The sequence below is a fragment of the Periplaneta americana genome, chromosome 4 (assembly GCF_040183065.1).
Source record: "Periplaneta americana isolate PAMFEO1 chromosome 4, P.americana_PAMFEO1_priV1, whole genome shotgun sequence".
NCBI classification, from domain to species: domain Eukaryota; kingdom Metazoa; phylum Arthropoda; class Insecta; order Blattodea; family Blattidae; genus Periplaneta; species Periplaneta americana.
Genome location: NC_091120.1, coordinates 194,918,273 through 194,943,168, shown reverse-complemented (window position 1 = coordinate 194,943,168; position 24,896 = coordinate 194,918,273). Strand labels below are relative to the sequence as shown.

The window sequence follows — 24,896 nt, the reverse complement described above, 5'->3', positions numbered from 1 at the left end:
GGGCACCGGTCTCATACATTAGCCAAAATCAATGTTATTTCACGCGCAGTAAATGTAGGACAAGGACCTCTCTGCTTTGATCTGCTCTCGGAGGAAGACTTGCTAAGAGTTTCATTGCATTTTAACATCTAAACAGCCACCGGCGTGGCTCAGTCGGTTAAGGCGCTTGCTGCCGGTCTGAAGTTGCGTTCAGGCGCGGGTTCGATTCCTGCTTGGGCTGATTACCTGGTTAGGTTTTTTCCGAGGTTTTCCTCAACCAGGTAATCTATAGCGAATCCTCGGTGTCATATCGCCAAATATCATCTCCCTATCACCAATCTCATCGACGCTAAATAACCTAGTAGTTGATACCGCGTCGTTAAATAACCAACTAAAATAAAAAAATAAAAAATCTAAACAATTCGAGCGGGATTTGAACCCTCGAACCCAGGATCCAAAGGCTAGTGCAGTATCCGCTGAGGACAACAATATAATATGTTTTAATACAAATTTATTTCAGAAAGTTTGTCTGGGACATATTGGCAAACAATACTAAATCTAAATTATAGAAACTTAATACGGCTTTCTATTGGATTTTCCTCGAACTTTTCCACAACCTCAAGTCGAATATCAGATAATCTCATGGAGCACCTCTAGCTAAATATCACATTCCTATCAAAACCAGTCGACAATCAGAAAGAGCTTTCAGGTCGGATGCGTTATAAACAGAAATATATTTTAATGTAAATATGTGGTACGAAACGTAATATAGGCAAAAATATAATTGAAAACATGAACTAAATTGTTTTGGGAAGCATAAAATGTGTAATGAAATGAAGATGTCGCTTTCATTACACTTACTTACTTACTTTTAAGGAACCCAGAGGTTCATTGCCGCCCTCACATAAGTCCGCCATTGGTCCCTATCGTGAGCAAGATTAATCCAGTCTCTATCATCATATCCCACCTCCCTCAAATCCATTTAATATTATCCTCCCATCTTCGTCTCGGTCTCCCCAAAGGCTTTTTCCCTCCGGCCTCCCAACTAACACTCTATATGCATTTCTGGATTTGCCCATACGTGCTACATGCCCTACCTATCTCAAACGTCTGGATTTAATGTTCCTAATTATATCAGGTGAAGAATATAATGCGTGCAGTTCTGCGTTGTGTAACTTCCTCCATTCTCCTGTAACTTCATCCCTCTTAGTCCCAAATATTTTTCTAAGCACCTTGTTTTCAAACACCCTTAACCTATGTTCCTCTCTCGAAGTGAGAGTTCAAGTTTCACAACCATAAGGACCGGTAAAAATAACTGTTTTATAAATTCTAACTTTCAGATTTCTTGACAACAGACTGGATGATAAAAGCTTCTCAACCGAATAATAAGAGGCATTTCCCATATTTATTCTGTGTTTAATTTCCTCCCGAGTATCGTTTATATTTGTTACTGTTGCTCCCAGGTATTTGAATTTTTCCACCTCTTCAAAGGATAAATTTCCAATTTTTATATTTCTATTTCGTACAATATTCCCGTCACGAGACATAATCATATACTTTGTCTTTTCGGGATTTACTTCCAAACCTATCTCTTTACTTGCTTCAAGTAAAATTCCCGTGTTTTCCCTAATCGTTTGTGAATTTTCTCCTAACATATTCACGTCATCCGCATAGAGAAGAAGCTGATGTAACCCGTTCAATTCCAAACCCTTTCTGCTGTTATCCTGGACTTTCCTAATGGCATATTCTAGAGCAGAGTTAAAAAATAAAGGTGATAGTGCATCTCCTTGCTTTAGCCCACAGTGAATTGGAAACGCATCCGACAGAAACTGACCTATACGGATTCTGCTGTACGTTTCACTGAGACACATTACACTCATTTTTTTTTTAATTTAGAAGCAATTACAGGCACAGAAGTGAGTCAGTTTGTTTCCACTGTCATTTGTAGCATAGTCTCGATTATGTCCCTGGGATTTTTAAAATACGTGTGTTCATTATTATTCGGTCTGGGCTTCTATGAGAACGCTGAGCGCACAAAATCATACAGGCGGTTTGGTAGCTGGCTAAGTAAGCAAAAAAAGGAAATGAGTGTAGAAAAAAAAAGGGTGAAAAAGTGAAAAAGGAAATGTAATCCCGACGTAATTTAATTAAACAAGACTTGGAAATGGCTGAGGGATGAATAAGTGAACAGATAGTGATTATGCGAATGTGTTACGCCGACATAGTAAAAAAAATGTCCGTTGTGCTTTTTTAATTATTTCGCAACTTGTGGCCGAGAATTAATCTAACGCTTGTGTTCCTTCCAAGAGAAAAACCTCGTTAATTGATCGGATTTTCGACTTAGCTTCAGTACTGCTACACGAAATCTTCTCACTATGAAAAACTGTAGAATTTGAAAAAAGTGGGTGCAATTCAGATAACACATATTTTCTCATTATATATTTCATACAATTCGCCACAGTTCAGTTATGTTATCAATTGCCAAGGATGTTCTGTTTATAGTTTGGCTTCTTGAACTATTATTAAAAACGCTGAAAGAGTAAGGGAACGGAGAAAAATTCTCTCCGGCGCCGGGATTTGAACCCGGGTTTTCAGCTCTACGTGCTGACGCTTTATCCACTAAGCCACACCGGATTCCACCCCGGCGTCGGAAGAATCGTCTCAGTTTTAAGTTCCAACTCTTGGGTTCCCTCTAGTGGCCGCCCTCTGCACTACGTCATAGATGTCTATGAACCTAGGACCGAAGTCCACACATGTGCTGAGGTGCACTCGTTATGAGTGACTAGTTGGCCGGGATCCGACGGAATAAGCGCCGTCTTAAATCACGAAGTGATTTACGCATATCATATATATTATTTTAATGTACCGAAGTACATATGATATTTCCATGCCGCCGGAGAGAATTTTTCTCCGTTCCATTACTCTTTCATCGTATGATGACGCAGAATATCTGCATGGAAATATCATATGTACTTCGGTACATTAAAATAATATATATTATTGAAAAGATAAACACAAGTGAAATATTTCAATATTCACCAATATATACAGGTCTTTCATTTCAAAACTTCCCACTTTAAATAATTAATTATTTAAATTTAATTCAATTTAAACAAAAACCATGTCTATTTAGATATTGAGGGGGAAGTCTGAAACTAGGCTTTATTGCATTTTAGATTTCACACCCAACCCCAGCCACCCCACTTTGCAATTTCAAATGGCATACCTATATTTTTATACATCTTGATTACACAACTTCTAACACTATATCACATCGGAAAACGTATTATTTGTCTTTCTTGTGTTAAATATTTTATATTACCTTGTTAACATGTTTCAGCCTGCTATCGGCCATCTTCAGAACTGGTTGTTGCTGGTTTTGGCGCCTTTTGTTTGTGTTTCCTGTGGGGTTGTGTTTGTATAGTGTAATGTGGAGTCAAACAGTGTGTGTGTTCTCAACATACCAATGAACCAAAATGACTACAAAGAAGAGCTAAACACAATCAAATACATAGCACAAGAAAACGGATACAACCCCAACATAATAGGCAACATAATAAGAAAGACAAAACATAATCACAAAAAACATAAGAATACAACACAAACACAAGAACACAAAAAATATATCACATTAACATACGAAAACAAAAACGCACACAAAATTGCAACCTCATTCAAGAAATTAAATTACAACACCGCTTACAGAACAAATAATACTCTACAAAAACATCTCAACACACAAAAAACACAAACAAACAAATACAACCACACAGGCGTATACAAACTCAACAAACCTGCAACAACTTCTACATAGGACGGACAGGCAGATGATTTCAAACACGTTACAAAGAACACATCACAGCCATAACAAGATTACAAAACACCTCCACATATGTAGAACACATCACAAATGCTAACCACACCTAAGAGACATCAACACAGACATGGAAATTCTACACATACAACCAAAAAGCCAAATATACAGACACACGAAAACACATCCAAATGAAATTCTCAACACACAACTCAATTTCAGAACACACACACTGTTTGACTCCACATTACACTACACAAATACACCCCACAGGAAACACAAGTAAAAGGCGCCAAGACCAGCAACAACCAGTTCTGAAGATGGCCGACAGCAGGCTGAAACATGTAACAAGGTAATATAAAATTTAACACAAGAAAGACAAATAATAAGTTTTCCGAATTTATATTTTTATATTTAAATATGGAAGGGAGCATTCAATTTTTTATACACCTCATTCATTTGTTTTCGCATCTTTTGTTTTCTATCGTCGCCTGGCAACCTGTATTTTTGTTATTATCAATTGATTGTAGGATGAAAAAAACAGCTTATTTTGTGTAATTTCCTAAATTTAATCAATAAGGATGATTTATGTTCGCTCTTGAAGAGTATGCAGCATTTTAAATAATTTAATACACAAACAACTATTACATGAAATGCTCAATAAGTTTTTGTAGCTTTATTCTCTTCAGCTCTAATCAACAATAACAACAATCCAGGATTCATTTCGATAGACTGCTCATGCGCGGACCTACTCGGAACTCTTGATCGTCTGTAACATTCGGCCAGTGTCGCTAACTTGGGGATTTTTCCCCCAAATTTTGTGGAAAACCAACGAGCTAAAAGTTCAATGTTTATATGTATGAACATAAACAGACAGAACTCTCCACAGAAGATGAATGAGTTTTACAGGATCTTACCGACATCCAAATTTAATTTCTCAAGGAATAGTCTTCCAGTGCAAGGACATACAGCATTATAGGGGAGGGTCGGGTAGTATCGGACATCGGGTAATAACGGACAGTGAGTTTCTTTCATCTACCACACGATTATAGTACCTGATTGACATGGTTACGTTTCTGTGATGTCGCATAGAGAAACGTAACCATGTCATTCAGGTATTACCATATGGTGGTAGATGAAAAAACGCACTGTCCGATACTACCCGACTCTCCCCTACTCTGAGAAATTTATTCTATTGCATATCAATATGCATGATGTGTCAATATTTTTTCTGTAATTGTGTGTTTAATCACATTTGGTAATTTTTCATATTGCGTGTCTCCAAGTATAAATTTAAAAAAATGTAGGAGGTTTCTCTGAATTTTAGAGGGATTTCTTGTTCCTTGGTTGGCAACACTGCACTCGGCAGGTTCTTACTTTCCGCATTCCCCTCGTACATGCAACACATTTTCTCATTCTTTCTAATGTCTTAAACAATTAAAATTTGTATTCTGCCTCTGCCCGTTATCAAATTTTCTTGTTTGTGACACAGAAAGCGGTCCCTTGTTTACAATAATTACTTCTCCACACAAAAGCAGAGCCGTGATTGTGGTCGCCAGGTTACAACACATAAAAAGTAATGAGGAATTCTACCGCACTCTCATAATCAGCGCTTCTCTCGTAAAAGCTGGGCTTTATTATATTTTATGCCGCTGACTGAGATTAACCACTTCAATTAAGTAACAAACTCGAGATGTAATTGGCTCGCACAGCCCAGCGCACCTGCCAGATCCGTTTGTTTACGTAATGCGTTGTAGCCGGTAGTAGTGTGAAGCAGTTTTTACTTATTCTTTGCTGTTCTCTCCACTTTTTATTCTTACTTTCAATCCTAAAGTAAAAGGACTAAAATTAAGTTTATGACATCACTATTTTTTGTTCTACAGTGTGCTTTGTTATTATTGTTCTCTCCTTTTCCTGCCATAATTTCTAATTTTTATCCTCGTTTTTGCAGCTACATCTCCTTTATTCCACGTACGTCATTCATGATTTAGTGGTAACATTTTAATCGAGAACAAAAGTTTAGTTATTCACATTGACGTGCAGTATAGTTGCAGAAATTTGATCCGAACAAATGTAACTTTTCGTTCTGCAAAGGAATTTTACAATTTTACATTTGTTAGGATCAAATTTCTGCAACTTCAAAGGACAAAAGTAAAATTCCCTCTTAAATTTACTGAGCATATTGAGAATTAAATCAATGGCTCTCCCAAAAAACACGCGATGAAATGTTTCATATAAAACAATTTTTATCTCGGAAACGAAGCAAAAACGAGTATTAAATTTTGTATTAAATTTTTTTGTTCGAAATATCTCAAAGAATAACCCCCTGAAATTAATGACATTACTTACAATTCACTCTCTATAAGTGTTAAAAGAGTGTATTCAAGAATGAATATTATTATTATTATTATTATTATTATTATTATTATTATTATTATTATTATTATTATTACTAGCCGTACCCTTGCGCTCCGCTGCACCTGTTAGAAATAAATATAAAGTAATTACATAATTAAAATACGACGTTTGATCCAGGGAACATTCGTGTTTGATAGAAGGATAAATCGTTCAATATGTTATTTAATTTAAATTGTATTTAAATAATTAAAATGCGATCATTTTGGTCCAGAGAGCACTCAGAAGTTACTGTAATAACATTATAGCATTATGTCCGTCTAGAGAAACTACACTTTCCAATGATGAAATAAATAATTATACAAATCGGTTAATTTAGCTTCCGATATTATTTCATACAAACACATAAACATTGTCTGTAGGCTAAGTTTAATAGCTTTCGATTGTTGCTGTCCAAGGCCCCTTTTTCGATTGTTGTTGTCCAAGGCCCCTTATAGACGAAGTCATTTATTATTGCACCGTCTTAGATGGCGTTATTTTAATTTTAAAATTCATTTATCTCATTAAATATCAGTCCTATCAAAATGTTGTGAAGAATAAAATGTATCGGAAATAATTTTTGAAGAAACTTTTGTTATGTAACATTTTTCACAAAAATCAATAATAAGCGAGATATTTCGATTTATTTAATTCAGGCCCCCTTATAATCCCCCTTTTAAATAAAGTATTTTGAATGCCATATAGCCTAAAATCTAAGTTACAACGAACTTAATTTATATTCCAATTTTCATATAAATCGGTTCAGCCATTATCACGTGAAAAGGTAACAAACATACAGACAGACATACAAACAAAAATTTCAAAAATGCGATTTTCGGTTTCAGGATAGTTAGTTATATATGTTAGGATCAATTATTTTTGGAAAATCGAAAATTACCAGAAAAATTTCGGCTACAGATTTATTATTAGTACTGTATATATTATTATTATTATTATTATTATTATTATTATTATTGTTATTATTATTATTATTAAGCTAAACTTGTGAATTCTAAATGAGGCAGTAGAGCAAGTGAACAGCTTCAAATACTTGGGGTGTACTATAAGCAGTAACATGAGCTGCAGCCAGGAAGTCAAAAGGAGGATAGCAATGGCAAAGGAAGCTTTTAATAGAAAAAGGAACATCTTCTGCGGACCTCTGGAGAAAGAACTAGTGAAGTATTTTGTGTGGAGTGTGGCATTGTATGAATGCAGAAACATGGACATTACGACGAAGTGAAGAGAAGCGACTAGAAGCATTTGAAATGTGGATATGGAGAAGGATGGAGCTTGTGAAATGGACAGACAGAATAAGAAACGAAGCTGTGTTGGAAAGAATGGGTGAAGAAAGAATGATGCTGAAACTGATCAGAAAGAGAAAAATGAATTGCCTGGGTCATTGGTTGAGAAGAAACTGTCTACTGAAAGACGCACGGGAAGGAATAGTGAACGGGAGAATAGTTCGGGCCAGAAGAAGATATCAGGTGACAGCAACTTTAAAATACTGTATATGGATCATACAGACGTGGACAAATTATTACACTAAATTAATTGTATGTGCAACGAAACTGAATTTACCGGTAGAAATAATAGACAAAAAAGTATTTTGTACAGATATAATGAACAGAAAATTGAGTCTGGAGGTTACTAACATTTTGTGAACATTCCCTTATTCTTTATTAACACTTTGATTTTGTCATGGATGCTGGAAACCAAAGTTTGACACTTTCTTTGAATATCAGCATCATTTAGCCAGATATCAGACAGTGCTTAAATGACTCCATGTTTTGTTGTAAGCCTCTTTTTGTTCACTTTCTTCTTCAGTATAGATCACAGATTTTCGATTTCGTTCATGTCCGGTCTTCTTGCAGGCCATGGGAAAATATCTTCTACAGTATATAATTAAAACACCAGTAGTACCAACATAGCCAGAAAAAATATACTTAACCATTGGAAAAATATACCAGAAGATGTAAACAATCATATTTACAACAATAGAGACTCTGTGAATTATACTGATAGTTGATATGGTATGGTATGGTATGGTTTATTCTCATTCAAACCTTTGGTCCTGCTGTCCCTTCACATTATAGTATACGGGCCAGCAGTCCCTTCCATATACTATTTACAACTTGCACAATACCCGATGTTAATGACCGACATCTCTTCGTCATTTAATGTTCACCCACTATGTCTTTCATGTTCGTTCACCACACCTCCTAAATTTCTGCGTTTATTAAATATTCCTTCCTTCCCTCTACTCTCCTACCTTCTACTATTTCCTATTCCTAATAACAACGTAACAATTACTTTTTCTACTCAGCATTTTCACAGACCCAACTTATTTAACATATCACTACAATCATTTTACTGTACTATAGTCTTAACTAAGCCTACCCTCTATTATTTGCTTTACATCTATCTTTATTACTTCTTTGTCCTACTGATACCTATCTAGTCTAGTCCTACTTTTAGCTCCTCTACTCCTCCTATATTTACAGTACGTCCTACTCATTCCTACTAATTAAATAAACTCATCATAACCCTTCTCATACTTAAACACTATTCACCCATATTCACTGCACCCTTAATTAATCCTTCAATCCACTGACACACCATTTCCTTAAATTGTATGCTGGTTTGTCCTTGCAGCTCTCCGCCCTAGTTCCTCTATCTGCTCTATTTACCTTCTCTATACTTTCACTTCTTACCCCTAACCCCTCTTTCTTATCCCTATCGTCTTTCTTTTGCACCTTAACCTTTCCCAGCGGTTGGCTCACGTTGCCTTCATTTCTTTCGCTGACACCACACACGTCTACATTACCGCTCCTATTAGAGGTATAGTTTTAAAATTATTCCAATCATATTTTAGTAACAGAAGGCAAATGACCAAAATTGAAGATCAATTTAGTGAATACAAATATATTGATATAGGTGTACCGCAAGGAACAATTTTGGGACCTATTTTATTTCTAATATATGTTAATGATCTGCTAAATATAAATTTAGAAAAATTTAATGGATCTATATATTCATATGCGGATGATATAGTAGTTATTTTCAGTGGTTTTTCTTGGTAGGAAGCATATAGAAATGCTAATATAGGTGCTAACATTGTTAAAAAATGGCTTAATTCCAACTTCCTTTCTTTAAATATATCTAAATCAACTTTAGTTCCTTTTTCGTTAACAGCTGCCAGTGTTCAAAATTTAAAATTTAGCGATAAATATAGACTAATAATACACAGTGAAAATTGTTTAGATCCAAAAAGTTGTAAATATCCACCTTTGAAAGAAGCCACGTATGTCAAATATCTGGGTATCATTATTGATCAGAATTTAAAATGGCCTCATCACATTACTTATCTTTGTAAGAGGCTTCGTAAAACAATTTATAAATTCGTTAATCTTCGATGCTACTTACCTATTAGAGTTCTACGAAATGTTTATTTGGCCATTATTCAGTCTGTCATTCAGTATGGTATAATTGTTTGGGGTGGAAGTACAAAAATTAATCTTAGTCCGTTAAATTTACTACAAAAACGAATAATTAAAATTTGTTTGAAGAAACGTTTCGATTATCCAACTAAATTAATTTATTCTGAATTGAATGTATTTAATATTGAATAAATTTATAAGTATACGCTGTTAAAATTTTATCATAAAAATCGTAATAAGTTTGTATTACAGACACACAATTATGACACAAGACGAAATATTAATTCAACATTAGTAGAATCTAAATGTCTCACATCTGCTGGTCTAAAGCATAGCATAAATTTTGGCCCTCGGTTGTACAATGCTTTAACTAAATTACACCCAGAACTTCTAACATGTAACCCACTAACATATAACAAGAAAATTAGAAACGTGTTAATATCTTCAATTTGATTAAATAAATTTATAGCCTATGTGTATGAATTAATCAACCTATATTATATTTGTATTCTATAATTTTGAAATATATATTAGTCCTACTTTTCACGTGCGATATTGTTCTTCTATAGTGTTAATATTATATTATATAATTCCATTGCCGCTGTAATTATATTTTAGTTCCTATTTTATTTTACTTATTTATTTATATTATTATTTTTTATTTTAATATTATATCTGAACTGCGACCGAGCACGAGCGCTGCTCATTCGGTCTCAAATTTTGTTAATACTACTGTATCTTCTTTTTATATTGCTTGTATTATTTTATTTGTATTTCTCTTTGTTTGTTTTGTAATTATATTTCTTTATTCTGTATATTTGAAATAAATAAATAAAAATAAATAAATATTCGTTTGACACATTACACTCTTGTTGTGACATTGTGGTGACGTCACTACAAATTTCTTCCATACGTTCATGCCACTTTTCCCCTCTCGACTCCTCAAGGTCTTCCCTCCATCTTCACCTTTCGTCATCCATTGGGCCGGGGTCGTCCTACCGCATACTTCTCGATCGGAATTTGCTGTCCTCGACAAAACTCCGACGTGATAGTTGATATGACGAATTATATTATGTTTCCAAGAAAACGTTTTAGTCTAATAATTTGTCCACGTCCTGTATGTGGAGACTAAGAGGAAGACAGAAAATAGAACACACTGGAGAATGCTGGGTTTGCAGTGAAAGATCTACCCTTGGGCAGAATATTATGAATGAATTATTATTATTATTATTATTATTATTATTATTATTATTATTATTATTATTATTATCTCTTACCTTCATTTCCTTTGATCATAATAGTTTTCTTTCTTTCTTGTATTTCGTTTCAATTTCACTCTTTCTTTCCCTTCATCCATCTCCTCTTTGATACACTGACAGTAAATTCTCTCATTTTCGTATCTGTTTTTCTTTAATTCTTCCCTTTCAACCTATGTAATTTCTTTTGTGCGAGATCGTGCGTATTTGCTTGTTTTCCGCACAGAACCAATACGCGGTAAGTGTGAAATACCACATTCAGTATTCCCAACGTAACACACATAACAATTTCCCTCTTCTTACCGCTTAAGCGCGACATTCATTTTACTGCTTTAGGCTTTTAACATATTATTTTTAGAGACGTTTAAGATAGTAATAATTATAAATTGGAAACTTACCACTGCAATTTCACCTAAATTGCAATGTTAATTATTGTTTTTAAATATTTGCAATAATTAAGTAAAGTCTAATACTCCACGAAACTTATTGCATTCCTGATTCAAGCAACATTAAGGAAGCCGTGAAAAAATCAACAAGATTCCAGATGCCGATGTTATTACTGCAATATGTTATATAAATAATATTGTTAAAATATTAAAATGAAAAATAAATCATTACATAACCTTACCGTTTGTTTTAAGTTCGCATTTATAGACTGGAGGAAAAAAAAGACAGACGTATATCACGGCCTGCTGGAGTATAGTAAACACAGAAAACATTTTATAGCAACAATGTTGAAGAAAGATATTTTGGTTTTCCGAAGTTGCCGTCATCATTTTTAGAGACGTTTAACATAGTAATAATTATAAACTGGAAACTTACCACTGCAATTTCACCTAAATTGCAATATTAATTATTGTGTTTAAATATTTGCAAAAATTAAGTAAAGTCTACTACTCCACGAAACTTATTGCATTCCTGATACAAGTAACATTAAGGAAGCCGTGAAAAAAATCAACGAGATTCCAGATGCGGATGTTATTACTGCAATATGTTATATAAATAATATTATTAAAATATTAAAATGAAAAATAAATCATTACATAACGTTACCGTTTGTTTTAAGTTCGCATTTATAGACTGGGGGGGGGGGGGGAAGACAGGCGTATATCACGGCCTACTGGAGTATAGTAAACACAGAAAACATTTTATAGCAACAATGTTGAAGAAAGATATTTTGGTTTTCCGAAGTTGCCGTCATTAAACAGAAACGAACATGGAGATTTCATTGGAACTAATTAGAAATTCGTCTTTCAGGTATGTAATAAACGATCTTCGCTCAAAATAATGTACGATACACGAGCGGTATGTTTGTTTTCATGTTCTCGGAAATTGAAAAAGCTCAACTACGTTTCGCTTTTTCAATCTTTTCCTCGACCATGAAAACGTCAACATACCGCTCTTGTAACGTATATTACTATATCGTTTTTCTTTCTTTCTTGTCTTTGGGTGCTTGCTTTAGTCTTAATTTTCACTCTCCTTCGTTTCCACATATTTTGCCTTGTATTCCCCGACTCTCCCTGCTGACTGGTTTCAACCCGGCCATTCCGCTGATCTCCGCGCTGTCACCTGAGCGATGACTCTACCGCCCGCCGTGGGTTTGCGTTGCCCCCCGTATCGATTCCCGCTGCTAACTGAATCGTTTGCTAGGCGGACGGGCGGGCGGGCAGTGTAAATAATGCAACACGGTGAGAGTCGGATTTTAACCGCATTGCGAGTACACGGAACAACATCCCTGCTCCGTGTAAGACGTCCCTTCCGTATCCGTGACTTCCTCGGTGGAGAACGCCTCTGCCACTAAGCTGGGGGCTGATTCAGAGCTAATCCAGCCACAGATCAGCCCATCATCTGGTTGCCGCTAACCAGAGGAATTGAGATTCGATTCTAGACTGATCCTTTGAGATTTCTGGTTAGGAAATTCCGACGTGGTGTAGGATTTCGCCATTATTCTAGAACAGCAGTCGTCAGCACAGTGCACTCTCGGGCTACCGTCTCTTACCTGCGGGTAAGTGGCGGGTTTACTTTGTGCCAGAAATTACTTCAGAAATAATAGTTCAGTAAAGCACACAATATTTACGTATGCATTAAAATAAGGATATCTATCTATCTATCTATCTATCTATCTATCTATCTATCTATCTATCTATCTATCTATCTATCTATCTATCTATCTATCTATCTATCTATCTATCTATCTATCTATCTATCTATCTATCTATCTATCTATCTATCTATCTATCTATCTATCTATCTATCTATCTATCTATCTATCTATCTATCTATCTATCTATCTATCTATCTATCTATCTATCTATCTATCTATCTATCTATCTATCTATCTATCTATCTATCTATCTATCTATCTATCTATCTATCTATCTATCTATCTATCTATCTATCTATCTATCCTTCGATCCATCCGTCCGTCCGTCCGTCTGTCCGTCTGTCTATCTATCTATCTATCTATCTATCTATCTATCTATCTATCTATCTATCTATCTATCTGTCTGTCTGTCTGTCTGTCTGTCTGTCTGTCTGTCTGTCTGTCTGTCTGTCTGTCTGTCTGTCTGTCTGTCTGTCTGTCTATCTATCTATCTATCTATCTATCTATCTATCTATCTATCTATCTATCTATCTATCTATCTATCTATCTATCTATCTATCTATCTATCTATCTATCTATCTATCTATCTATCTATCTATCTATCTATCTATCTATCAATTTATTGTTAGGAGAAAATCCACAAACGATTAGAGAAAACAAGGGAATTATACTTGAAGCAAGTAAAGAGATAGGTTTGGAAGTAAATCCCGAAAAGACAAAGTATATGATTATGTGTCGTGACGGGAATATTGTACAAAATGGAAATATAAAAATTGGAAATTTATCCTTTGAAGAGGTGGACAAATTCAAATATCTGGGAGCAACAGTAACAAATATAAATGATACTCGGGAGGAAATTAAACACAGAATAAATATGGGAAATGCCTGTTATTATTCGGTTGAGATGCTTTTATCATCCAGTCTGCTGTCAAAAAATCTCAAAGTTTGAATTTATGAGACAGTTATATTCTTTATGGTTGTGAAACTTGGACTCTCACTTTGAGAGAGAAACATACGTTAAGGGTGTTTGAGAATGAGGTGCTTAGGAAAATATTTGGGGCTAAGAGGGATGAAGTTACAGGAGAATGGAGAAAGTTACACAACGCAGAGCTGCACGCATTGTATCCTTCACCTGACATAATTAGGAATATTAAATCCAGACGTTTGAGATGGGCAGTGCATGTAGCACGTATGGGCGAATCCAGAAATGCATATAGAGTGTTAGTTGGGAGGCCAGAGGGGAAAAGACCTTTGGGGAGGCCGAGACGTAGATGGGAAGATAATATTAAAATGGATTTGAGGGAGGTAGGATATGATGGTAGAGACTGGATTAATCTTGCTCAGAATAGGGACCAATGGCGGGCTTATGTGAGGGCGGAAATGAAACTCCGGGTTCCTTAAAAACCAGTAAGTAAGTAAGTAATAATTTTACGTCTGTAAATGCTTGAAAAATATTTGGGGCTAAGAGGGATGGAGTTATAGGAGAATGGAGAGAGTTACACAACGCAAACTGCACACATTGTATTCTTCACATATAATTATTTTATTATAATTAGGAAAATTAAATCTAGACGTTTGAGATGGGAAGGGCATGTATTAAGTACTGGCGAATCCAGAAATGCATATAGAGTGTTAGTTGGGAGGTCGGAGGGAAAAAGACTTTTGGGTAATGTATCACAGCCTACTGTTAAAAGAATCTAACATGGATTCGCTTCTGTCATTTCAGAGTAACAGAAGTCAGCCAGCTATCGGCCTGAAGCAGACACCGAAGGCGAGGGTAAGTACTGGACTTGAAAATATTCCGAAGTTGTTGATGACCAAGCTTTTCCTTAACGACGGAGGATGATAGCAACTGTTTCCTTGACAACGTTCCCTGACGGCTTATTCCTTTGTTTTATCTCTCGGAGCCGTGTTCGCCTATACTAGTAAATGAAGGGTCTCCTTCCCGGTAGATGTTTTATTCTGACAGTCTTAGCAGGATCCGTGTTTCACGGTACCTTCTTCGTCCCGGAGACAAATCCCTCCTCATTTTTTCTTCGCCTCACACTTCTTTCTATGCGCATCATTTACAAGAGCCTTTGTGTTCGTAACTTGTGGCCCACGAGACCACGAACAAGTTGTGGCTTTCAGTTCATTAGAAATTCGGTTGTATGAGTCAATTAGTTGCTGAAAATTGCGATTGTTAATAAACCAACGACAAAAAATAAGTTAAACATATATTATAACAAAAATTAAATCCGAAATTTATAATTGGTCAACGGATTTTTAGGTAAAAACATATTTTTTTCTCAGGAGACAAACTTATAACTTGCATAAACATGTTTCATGGTTCACTATAAGTAATAGTGCTACTTTTATAGTATAAAAATGCTTAGTTCGACGTTAGAATATTCAATAGGCATCATTTCGTTGCTGAAAATTGTCATTGTTAATAAACCAACAACAAAAAATAACTTAAACACATATTGTAACAAAAATTAAATCCGAAATTTATAATTGGTCAACTGATTTTTACGTAAAAACGTATTTTTTCCTCAGGAGACAAACTTATAAGTTATATAAACATGTTTCATGGTTTACTATAAGTAATAGTTCTAATTTTATAGTATAAAGTGCCTAGTTCGACGTTAGAATCTTCAATAGGCAACATTTCGTTGCTGAAAATTGTGATTGTTAATAAACCAACAACAAAAAATAACCTAAACACATGTTGTAACAAAAATTAAATCCGAAATTTATAATTGGTCAACGGATTTTTAGGTAAAAGCCTATTTTTTTCCTCATGAGACAAACTCATAAATTATATAAACATGTTTCATGGTTTACTATAAGTAATAGTGCTAATTTTATAGTATAAAAATGCTTAGTTCGACGTTAGAATCTTCAATAGGCATCATTTCGTTGCTGAAAATTGCGATTGTGAATAAACATATCTTGAAAAGATGTTTAAGATTCCTATAGAACATGAAAACTAGTTTAATTCGATAAAAGAATTAGAAAATAATGTAAGCAGTTCAGGATTAAATTGTTGATGGCAAGAAATTAATGCAATTAATATAAATTTGATAGGCAAAATTATAATTGATAGGAGTAACGAGATAGCGAGACAGGAAATGTTTAGCAATTTAAATGGTTTAAAATCATTAACAAATTACAAAGAAATGAAACTCACATGGGGACAGGAAGAATATAAAAAGTTAACAACAGAGAAGAAAGGATGGGATTAGCGTAATGGAGATTGGAAATTTGGAGGTGAAAAATAGAAGAGGAGGCGTAGGAAAGGTATATATACTTTATGTAATCAAAAAGAAGACGCGATGCACATTCTACTACCTTGCCTGGAAAGTGAAAGAACGGCGACAATTTTTATTCAGGAAGCATTACTAAAGCTAAATGTAGAAATTGCGTATAGGAAATTGTATAGAACAGTAAACAGAAGAAATTTGAGGGAATTCGGAAAATTGTTGTATATAGTAGGCTAAATAAAGAATGGGAAGGGAAAACTAAAGTGTAAACATATGTATATAAATAAGAAATAGTAATTAAAGAGAAAGAAATAACTAGAATGATTGTATGTAGTATGGAATATAGGCCTATATTAATAGTTATTAATAGTAAAATGTAGTTAAGAGTGGTTTCCTGGAAAACAGAAATGTAACAGGACCACCATTAAGGAATGATACATAAATTGTACACAATTTTGATGACAATATCGTGGTCTTTCGTTAATGAAAGCATCTTGGGAAGCTTATGTGCAACACATAAATATCTGTAATACTCTTCTTTGTGTTGATGACTCCCATCTCCACAACGTTAGGGACCTTGTAAGTGAAAAAGTTTCTGCTCTGTCAAAACTGAATATCACAACTATTGAGGCTATCAACTGGTCAGGTCGTAAAATTCGTAAGCATTTAAGAAATGACGCATTCCAAACTTGGACAAACCATACCTTGCGTGGTAAAGGGGTTATTGTTTATAGTGATCTCCCCAAGGCTAACTCATGGGTAAGCAATCGAAAGGGCCTATCTTCCTCAGAATGGACCAATGCTTTAAAAATGTCAAGCAATATTTCGGCGGTTCGCACAATACCGGGCAGAACTCTAAGCACAACCCGCTGCCGTCATCCAAACTGTAGCTAGCTTGAAACACTTGGACACGTGCTTGGACAATGCCCCAAAGGCGAGCTGCTGATCAATGCTAGACATCATCGTGTACGACATGCTTTGGCGATATCGTTAAAAACTTTAAATTGGGAAATTCATGAGGAAGTACATTGTGTAATCATCAGATGGTTCTTTTAGACGGGCAGACATTATTGCTATCAACGGACGCATAAAACGGGCTCTTGTTCTTGACCCTACTATCCGTTTCGAAAGAAATCTAAATCAGGCCACCGAGGTTGATATTGAGAAGAAGTCCATATATGAACCTTGTCTGCCGTATCTTTCTCAAAAGTACAACGTCCCTCTTAAACAATGGTCCGTCATTGGTTTGCTGTTTGGCAGTAGAGGTTCAATCACAAAATTCACGTGGAATTATCTTAAGGAACTTCACTTTCCTTTTGATTATGTAATGTCTATTCTTATAAATATTATCAAGGATTCTCTTCAAATATTACATCATCTCTATTTCAATTAATCAACTTATATTTGCCTTCAACAATTAACTTTCTTTTTTCTTTAATGTATCACATCACATTATTATACATGTTTATTGTATTCAGGACCCTTGTGGTCACTCAAAATTCTTTGAGCTGATGTCTATAATTTAGAAATTTATTTTTTTATATACTTATAGCAACGAAAATAAAATAACTTAAGTAGAGACAGTTAATTCCGAAACTTATAATTTATTAGACATAATATTTTAGATAAAATCCTATGTTGATCCTGAAGAGATACGCTCATATTAGGTTGTATTAACACGTTTCATGGGTTTTTACAAACAAAGGTGCTTGTTTTATAGAATATAAAATGCCTAATTAGAACCTACTTAGCCTATTTTATTCTGTTTTAAAATATTAATGTTTTTCCCGTTTTATTTTCTTTATATGTCTTGGATTGTAAACGTTAATTCGTTGCTGAAAATAATTTTGACTGCAATAAATCAGCGACAATAAAATATTTAAATTTATTTTATGGCGACAATTCTATGCTGTTTGGGTAAAGGGAGATAAGTCATAAAAATGAGTTCGGAGATAAATGAAAATTAAACTTGGATCCCTTATTACAAATAATTTTCAACACAAATAAAACACATCAACTGCTAGTATTCTTTGATTTTTGTACACCCACTTGTATAATTTAACTTGTGTCTTCATCTGGGGAACAAAATTCCACCTGGACAAAAAAATGACTTATACCCCTTTACCCGAACACCACAGAATTATTAATTCCGAAACTGATAACTAGGCATTAGATTTTCGGTAAAATCCTCTATTGTTCTTGAAGGGATATACTCATATTAGGTTGTATTAACATGTTTCAAGGATATAAGGATTGTTATAAGACATAATTTCGATAAAATCCTCTATTCTTCTTGAAGGGATACACTCATATTAGGTTGTATTAACATGTTTTAAGGATATAAGGATTGTTATAAGACATAATTTCGATAAAATCCTCTATTCCTCTTGAAGGGATACACTCATTTTAGGTTGTATTAACATGTTTTAAGGATATAAGGATTGTTATAAGACATATTTTCGATAAAATCCTCTATTCTTCTTGAAGGGATACACTCATATTAGGTTGTATTAACATGTTTTAAGGATATAAGGATTGTTATAAGACATATTTTCGATAAAATCCTCTATTCTTCTTGAAGGGATACATTCATATTATGTTGTATTAACATGTTTTAAGGATATAAGGATTGTTATAAGACATATTTTCGATAAAATCCTCTATTCTTCTTGAAGGGATACACTCATATTAGGTTGTATTAACATGTTTTAAGGATATAAGGATTGTTATAAGACATATTTTCGATAAAATCCTCTATTGTTCTTGAAGGGATACACTCATATTAGGTTGTATTAACATGTTTTAAGGATATAAGAATTGTTATAAGACATATTTTCGATAAAATCCTGTATTCTTCTTGAAGGGATACACTCATATTAGATTGTATTAACTTGTTTTAAGCATTTAAGGATTGTTATAAGACATATTTTCGATAAAATCCTCTATTCTTCTTGAAGGGATACACTCACATTAGGTTGTATTAACATGTTTTAAGGATTTAAGGATTGTTATAAGACATATTTTCGATAAAATCCTCTATTCTTCTTGAACGGATACACTTATATTATGTTGTATTAACATGTTTTAAGGATTCTTATAAGTATTAGTGCTAATTTAGTGTCCGAAAGTACCTAATTTGACATTTAGCATATTTTATTTTAAAACATACTTTTTTTAATTCATCGATAGGCGTCAATTCCTTGCTGAAAATTGGGACTGTCAATAAAGCAACGACAGTGAAATAGCTTAAACCCATGTTGTACCGACAATAGTAATTCGGAAAAATGTAATTGTATATAAGATTTTAGGTAAAATTCTATATTGTTGCTGAAGAAATACAGTCACACTAAGGGGGGAGGTACACCATTGCCATGCAAAAATTTAGTGAAATTCTTTTTTTTATATTGCCCCTACTATAAAAGCTAAATGAACAAATCTTTTCTTGCTTAATATACATACATTATACTTTGTAAAACACTGTTCAGAATATTAAAATAGCTAATAATCACCTGTAAAAATAATATCAAATTTACATAATTATTTTCGCAACCGCAAAGCATTTACATAATGAAATATACAATTAATTAAATATCTGCGTGATTATTTTACAAGAGGAAGAGCAACAAATAAATTATTAACAACTTTATCTTTTAGTTCATGATAGGAAGTAACTTGGCATAGCATCCGAACTAATTCGGAAAAAAGGTACGCGAAAAACTAAAAAAAGTTTTCCAGAAGAATGCTGGATTTTCCGAACTCAACAGTGCAGCAGCGAATATATTTTTTTCTTTCGGAGAAATGTGCAAAGAAAGTGAAAAATAAGGTGGGTGCTCCTGTTATGGCCATGTTCCTGATATGGCCACCCCCTATTGTGAGTTAGTTAACCAAAAAATCCGCTAAATTGCAGCAGCATCCAGTAAAAGGGCATCCTGGTATGTCACTTGATCGTTTTCCATCCAGTCAGGTTGAGCAATATGGCGTCAGTTGCCTGTTTTGCGGTTTTCATGTGACCTCTTCTTATTTTTCTCTGGTAAGTCTCCTTTGTTTTATCCGTGTTTTTCGAAGACTTGTTTCATGAAAACCATCGTACTCCATTCAGCTTTTAATGTTTTGTTGATTGGTGTTGTCGTTGATGGCGTATCTTTTACGAGTTATTCATAATCAAACGATTTTCGTGAAAGCTTACCTGCTCCTGATATGGCCATATCAAATGCACCATGGCCATATCAAGTTCATTTCACTTTTATTTTTTCACCTGACAAATTTACATGCCTTATAGCAGAAATTACGCAAAAATTTTGTATTTTAAGAAAAACAACTTAATTTTTTATGGAAGATCCTGTTTTGACTACACTTTTGAATTATAAAAAAGATTATTAAGTGTCATTTTTATTCATTTTACACCAAAATTATTTAATTTTAACACAACTGCGCTATCAAACTGAAAACAATCACGATTTGTAGAACATGGAACAAGGGTGGCCATATCATGTGCACATGTTCCTGATATGGCCACTAGGTAGACTTTTGGAATTTGGGACTTTTTGGACAATTAAAGCTATTTTTATGGGGAAAGGAAATTGTTTTAAGAAAGTCCATTAGACTGAGAACGAGTAAGAAAAAAGTGGTTTACATTTTTTTTCAAAATGGCGGCTAGAAAAATTCTCAAACCTTAGCATGGCCATATCAGGGACACCTACCTTATTACTTTCAGTACAAACGATTTCAAAATTAAAGCATGCACCCCTGACGTCAATAGACGTGCCTACAAGCTTGTGCTAATAGAAAGTGCAAATTGTGTCTCGGAGATTTGGAAAAGCTACTGACTATGTATTGTAAGTACAATAAATTATTAAAATGAATTAAGCTTAATGTAAATTTAAACAATACAATAACTATTGTCGTAATCTTTCTCTTCAAATGTTGCATGTCGTTGTCAGTATACCAGAGAACGCTCGCCATAACAGTCCGTTCATTAATTTTAGTGAATATTTCATGTACTAGACATGGCTCCCCATTTCTCTGATAGCAGCAAGACGGTTTGTTTTTACTTGTGTCCAAGTTGCAAGGTAGACGTGGCAGGTAGAGCGGATATGTCCCACAAAGATATGTGCGTCCACCAGAAGACAATGTCCGGAAGAATTGTTGTTTGATAGTAAGTGTACCTCCAGGGCCATGACAAGGGGACGCAAGACGGGAGTTTCTAGACTCTCCACTTTATCTGCAATCAGTACTAGAAAACGTGTAACACTGTGGCTATTAAACTGGCATACAGCATGGCGTGACTGCAGCGACATCAGATAAGTTATCTGGGGTTTATTGGGGTTGTACACATGTTTAAATAGAGTGGTATTAACGCACTTCGATGTATTTTTAGCTTAGAAACTTTGACTGATATTTATAAACAAGGATCCTGTGATATTTTATTCAGATATTCACATGCAATTTGATAAGTCAGTCCTAATCCTTGACATACTGAGGTAGACATATTTATAAAGACAGACTGTGAAAGAAATAATGAGAGAATGAGGAAGAAATAAATATAGACTGAGAAAGAAATGAAGACAGATTGAAGAAAACATAAACACAGACTGAAAAAGAAATGAAGGCAGACTGGGGAAGAAATAAAGGCAGATTGAGGAAGAAATATTTAATATAAACTGGGGAAGAAATAAAGGCAGACTAGGAAAGAAAAACAGACTGGGGAAGAAATAAAGGGAGATTAATGAAGAAAATAAATATATACTGATGAAGAAATAAAGACAGACTGAGTAAGAAATAAATATAGACTGAGGAAGAAGTAAAGATACCGAGTAAGAAATGGAGACGACTGAGGAAGAAATGAAGACAGACTGAGGAAGAAATGAAGACAGACTGAGGAAGAAATGGAGACAGGGTGAGGAAGAAGTAAAGAGAGGTTGATGAAGAAATAAAGACAGACTGAAGAAGAAATGGAGACAGGGTGAGGAAGAAGTAAAGAGAGGCTGATGAAGAAATAAAGACAGACTGAAGAAGAAATGGAGACACACTGAGAAAGAAGTAAAGAGAAGCTGATGAAGAAATAAAGACAGACTGAAGAAGAAATGGAGACACACTGAGAAAGAAGTAAAGAGAAGCTGATGAAGAAATAAAGACAGACTGAAGAAGGAACGGAGACAGACTGAAGAAGAAGTAAAGGGAAGCTGATGAAGAAATAAAGACAGACTGAAGAAAAAGTGGAGACAGACTGAGAAAGAAGTAAAGAGAACCTGATGAAGAAATAAAGACAGACTGAGGAAGAAGTAAAGAGAGGCGATGAAATAAAGACAGACTTAGGAAGAAATAAAGACAGAGATTGAGGATTAAATAAAGATAGAGTGAGGAAGAAATGAAGACAGAGTGAGGAAGATGAAAAAAGAGGCTGTTGAAGAAATAAAGACAGACTGAAGACGATGTAAAGGGATGATGATGAAGAAATAAAGACAGACTTAGGAAGAAATAAAAACAGAGACTAAGGATGAAATAAAGATAGAGTGAGAAAGAAGTGGAGACAGAGTGAGGAAGATGTAAAGAGAGGCTGATGAAGAAATAAAGACAGACTGAAGAAGATGTAAAGAGAGGCTGGTGAAGAATTAAAGACAGACATAGGAAGAAATAAAGACAGAGACTGAGGATGAAATAGAGATAGACTGAAGAAGAAATGGAGACAGAGAGAGGAAGATGTAAACAGAGGCTGATGAAGAAATAAAGACAGATTGCGGAAGATGTAAAGAGATGCTAATGAAGAAATAAAGACAGACTGAGGAAGAAATGGAGACAAACTGAGAAAGAAGTAAAGAGAAGCTGATGAAGAAATAAAGACAGACTGAAGAAGAAATGGAGACAGACTGAAAAAGAAGTAAAGACAAGCTGATGAAGAAATAAAGACAGACTGAAGAAGAAATGGAGACAGACTGAGAAAGAAGTAAAGAGAAGCTGATGAAATAAAGACAGACTGAAGAAGAAATGGAGACAGACTGAGAAAGAAGTAAAGCGAGGCTGATGAAGAAATGAGACAGACTTAGGAAGAAATAAAGACAGAGTGAGAAAGAAGTAAAGAGAGGCTGATGAAATAAAGACAGACTGAGAAAGAAATGAAGACAGACTGACGAAGAAGTAAATACAGATGTAGGAAGAAATCAAGACAGACTGGAAAAGAAAGAATATATACTAACGATGAAAAAGGGACGGATTGAGGAAGAAATAAGAACAAGAGTAGGAATTAATTTATGTTGGGTACAAGAATGAAGCAGTTGTGTTGATGGTAATTGTAGTGGTGATGTTTGTTATGGTCGTGAAACTTTGTGGTAAGATTTGTTTCTCATATCCTCATGAATTTCACCGAAGTGTACAAATCTTGGCTGTAGTGTCAGGCGAAATCCTTACTCAGAGCTGGTGCTGTTACAACCGAATACTTGGCAACATTTTGCGTTGAATGAAAAAAGCACTGTACTCTTTCGATATTCCCGATGATAAAAAAAAGTGCCGTGTCGGGATATTTCGGTTTCAGTGAGCCTCCAGCTATATCTCGTTAATTGACACTGCGTATTTAAAAACGTGTTACGACACAATATGCAGATACGGTTCTGTTGATGGTATCGTATTACCACTGACCTCGTTTGCACAATGTCCCAGCGTTGCGTTGCTAAGCAACTCATTTCAATACACAGAATATACAATAGGTTGAAGAGACCGAGAGGTGAACTGAATTCAAAATGTAAATATTCACATCCCTTCCCCCTCCCTCCAAGTTGACAATTTAATGGAATTCGTACAATGTTAAATTCCGAACGGTCAAGTCCGCATTGGGACCACATCACAGTGGGCGATGTGCATAAGGCCATTTAGCCATCAGCATTAATAGAAAAAAGGTCTCCCCTGTGAATATGACACTGAGTGATACGGAGGGGTTCTTTTGTTAATTATAATTATTGTATCGTTCACGAATTACAGGCTATGTACAGTATGCGGTGTTTTAGGCTCCGCCCACTTCTGAGTTCAATACTAACAATAATTACAATTTATTGCCCGCGGTTCAAGCTAGTAGAGATCGACCGTACATCAGTTGAATATCTTCTCTGTCCGGGGTAATCATTCTCATTCTACAGTAAATCACAATATTTATTTCCATCGTCATAATTATCATCAACTTCACCATTGTCACCACCATCATTCGATTACCACAATAACCATCAACGTATCCAGAGATACCATTTCATTATCAACATCATCATCTTCATTAACATTACCTTCATTAGCTTTATTAACATATTTATTAACTAGCCGTACCCGTGCGCTCCGCTGTACCTGTTAGAAATAATTATAAAGTAATTACATCATTAAAATACGACGTTTGATCCAGGGAACATTCGTGTTTGATAGAAGGATAAATCGTTTAATATGTTACTTAATTTAAATTGTAGAGGGGCCCCTGGTAGAGGGGCAGAGAAGGCCTGACGGCCTTATCTCTACCAGGTTAAATAAATAAATCTAATCTAATCTAATCTAATCTAAATTGTATTTAAATAATTAAAATGCGATCATTTTGATCCAGAGAGAACTCAGAAGTTACTGTAATAACATTATAGCATTATGTCCATCTAGAGGAACTACATTTTCCAATGGTGAAATAATAATTAATTATACAAA

At 34.7% G+C, this 24,896-nt stretch overlaps 1 protein-coding gene across 1 annotated transcript in view; it reads left to right on the top strand.

Moving 5' to 3' along the window:
• LOC138698894 (uncharacterized) overlaps positions 1 to 15,029 on the top strand; it is a 721,865-nt gene extending 706,836 nt beyond the window's left edge. The window contains exon 5 of the mRNA XM_069825087.1: positions 14,711 to 15,029. Within this exon, the coding sequence (XP_069681188.1) occupies positions 14,711 to 14,830 (120 nt within the window). The 3' untranslated portion in view covers positions 14,831 to 15,029. The remainder of the gene's footprint in view (positions 1 to 14,710) is intronic.
• Positions 15,030 to 24,896: the final 9,867 nt, after the last annotated feature.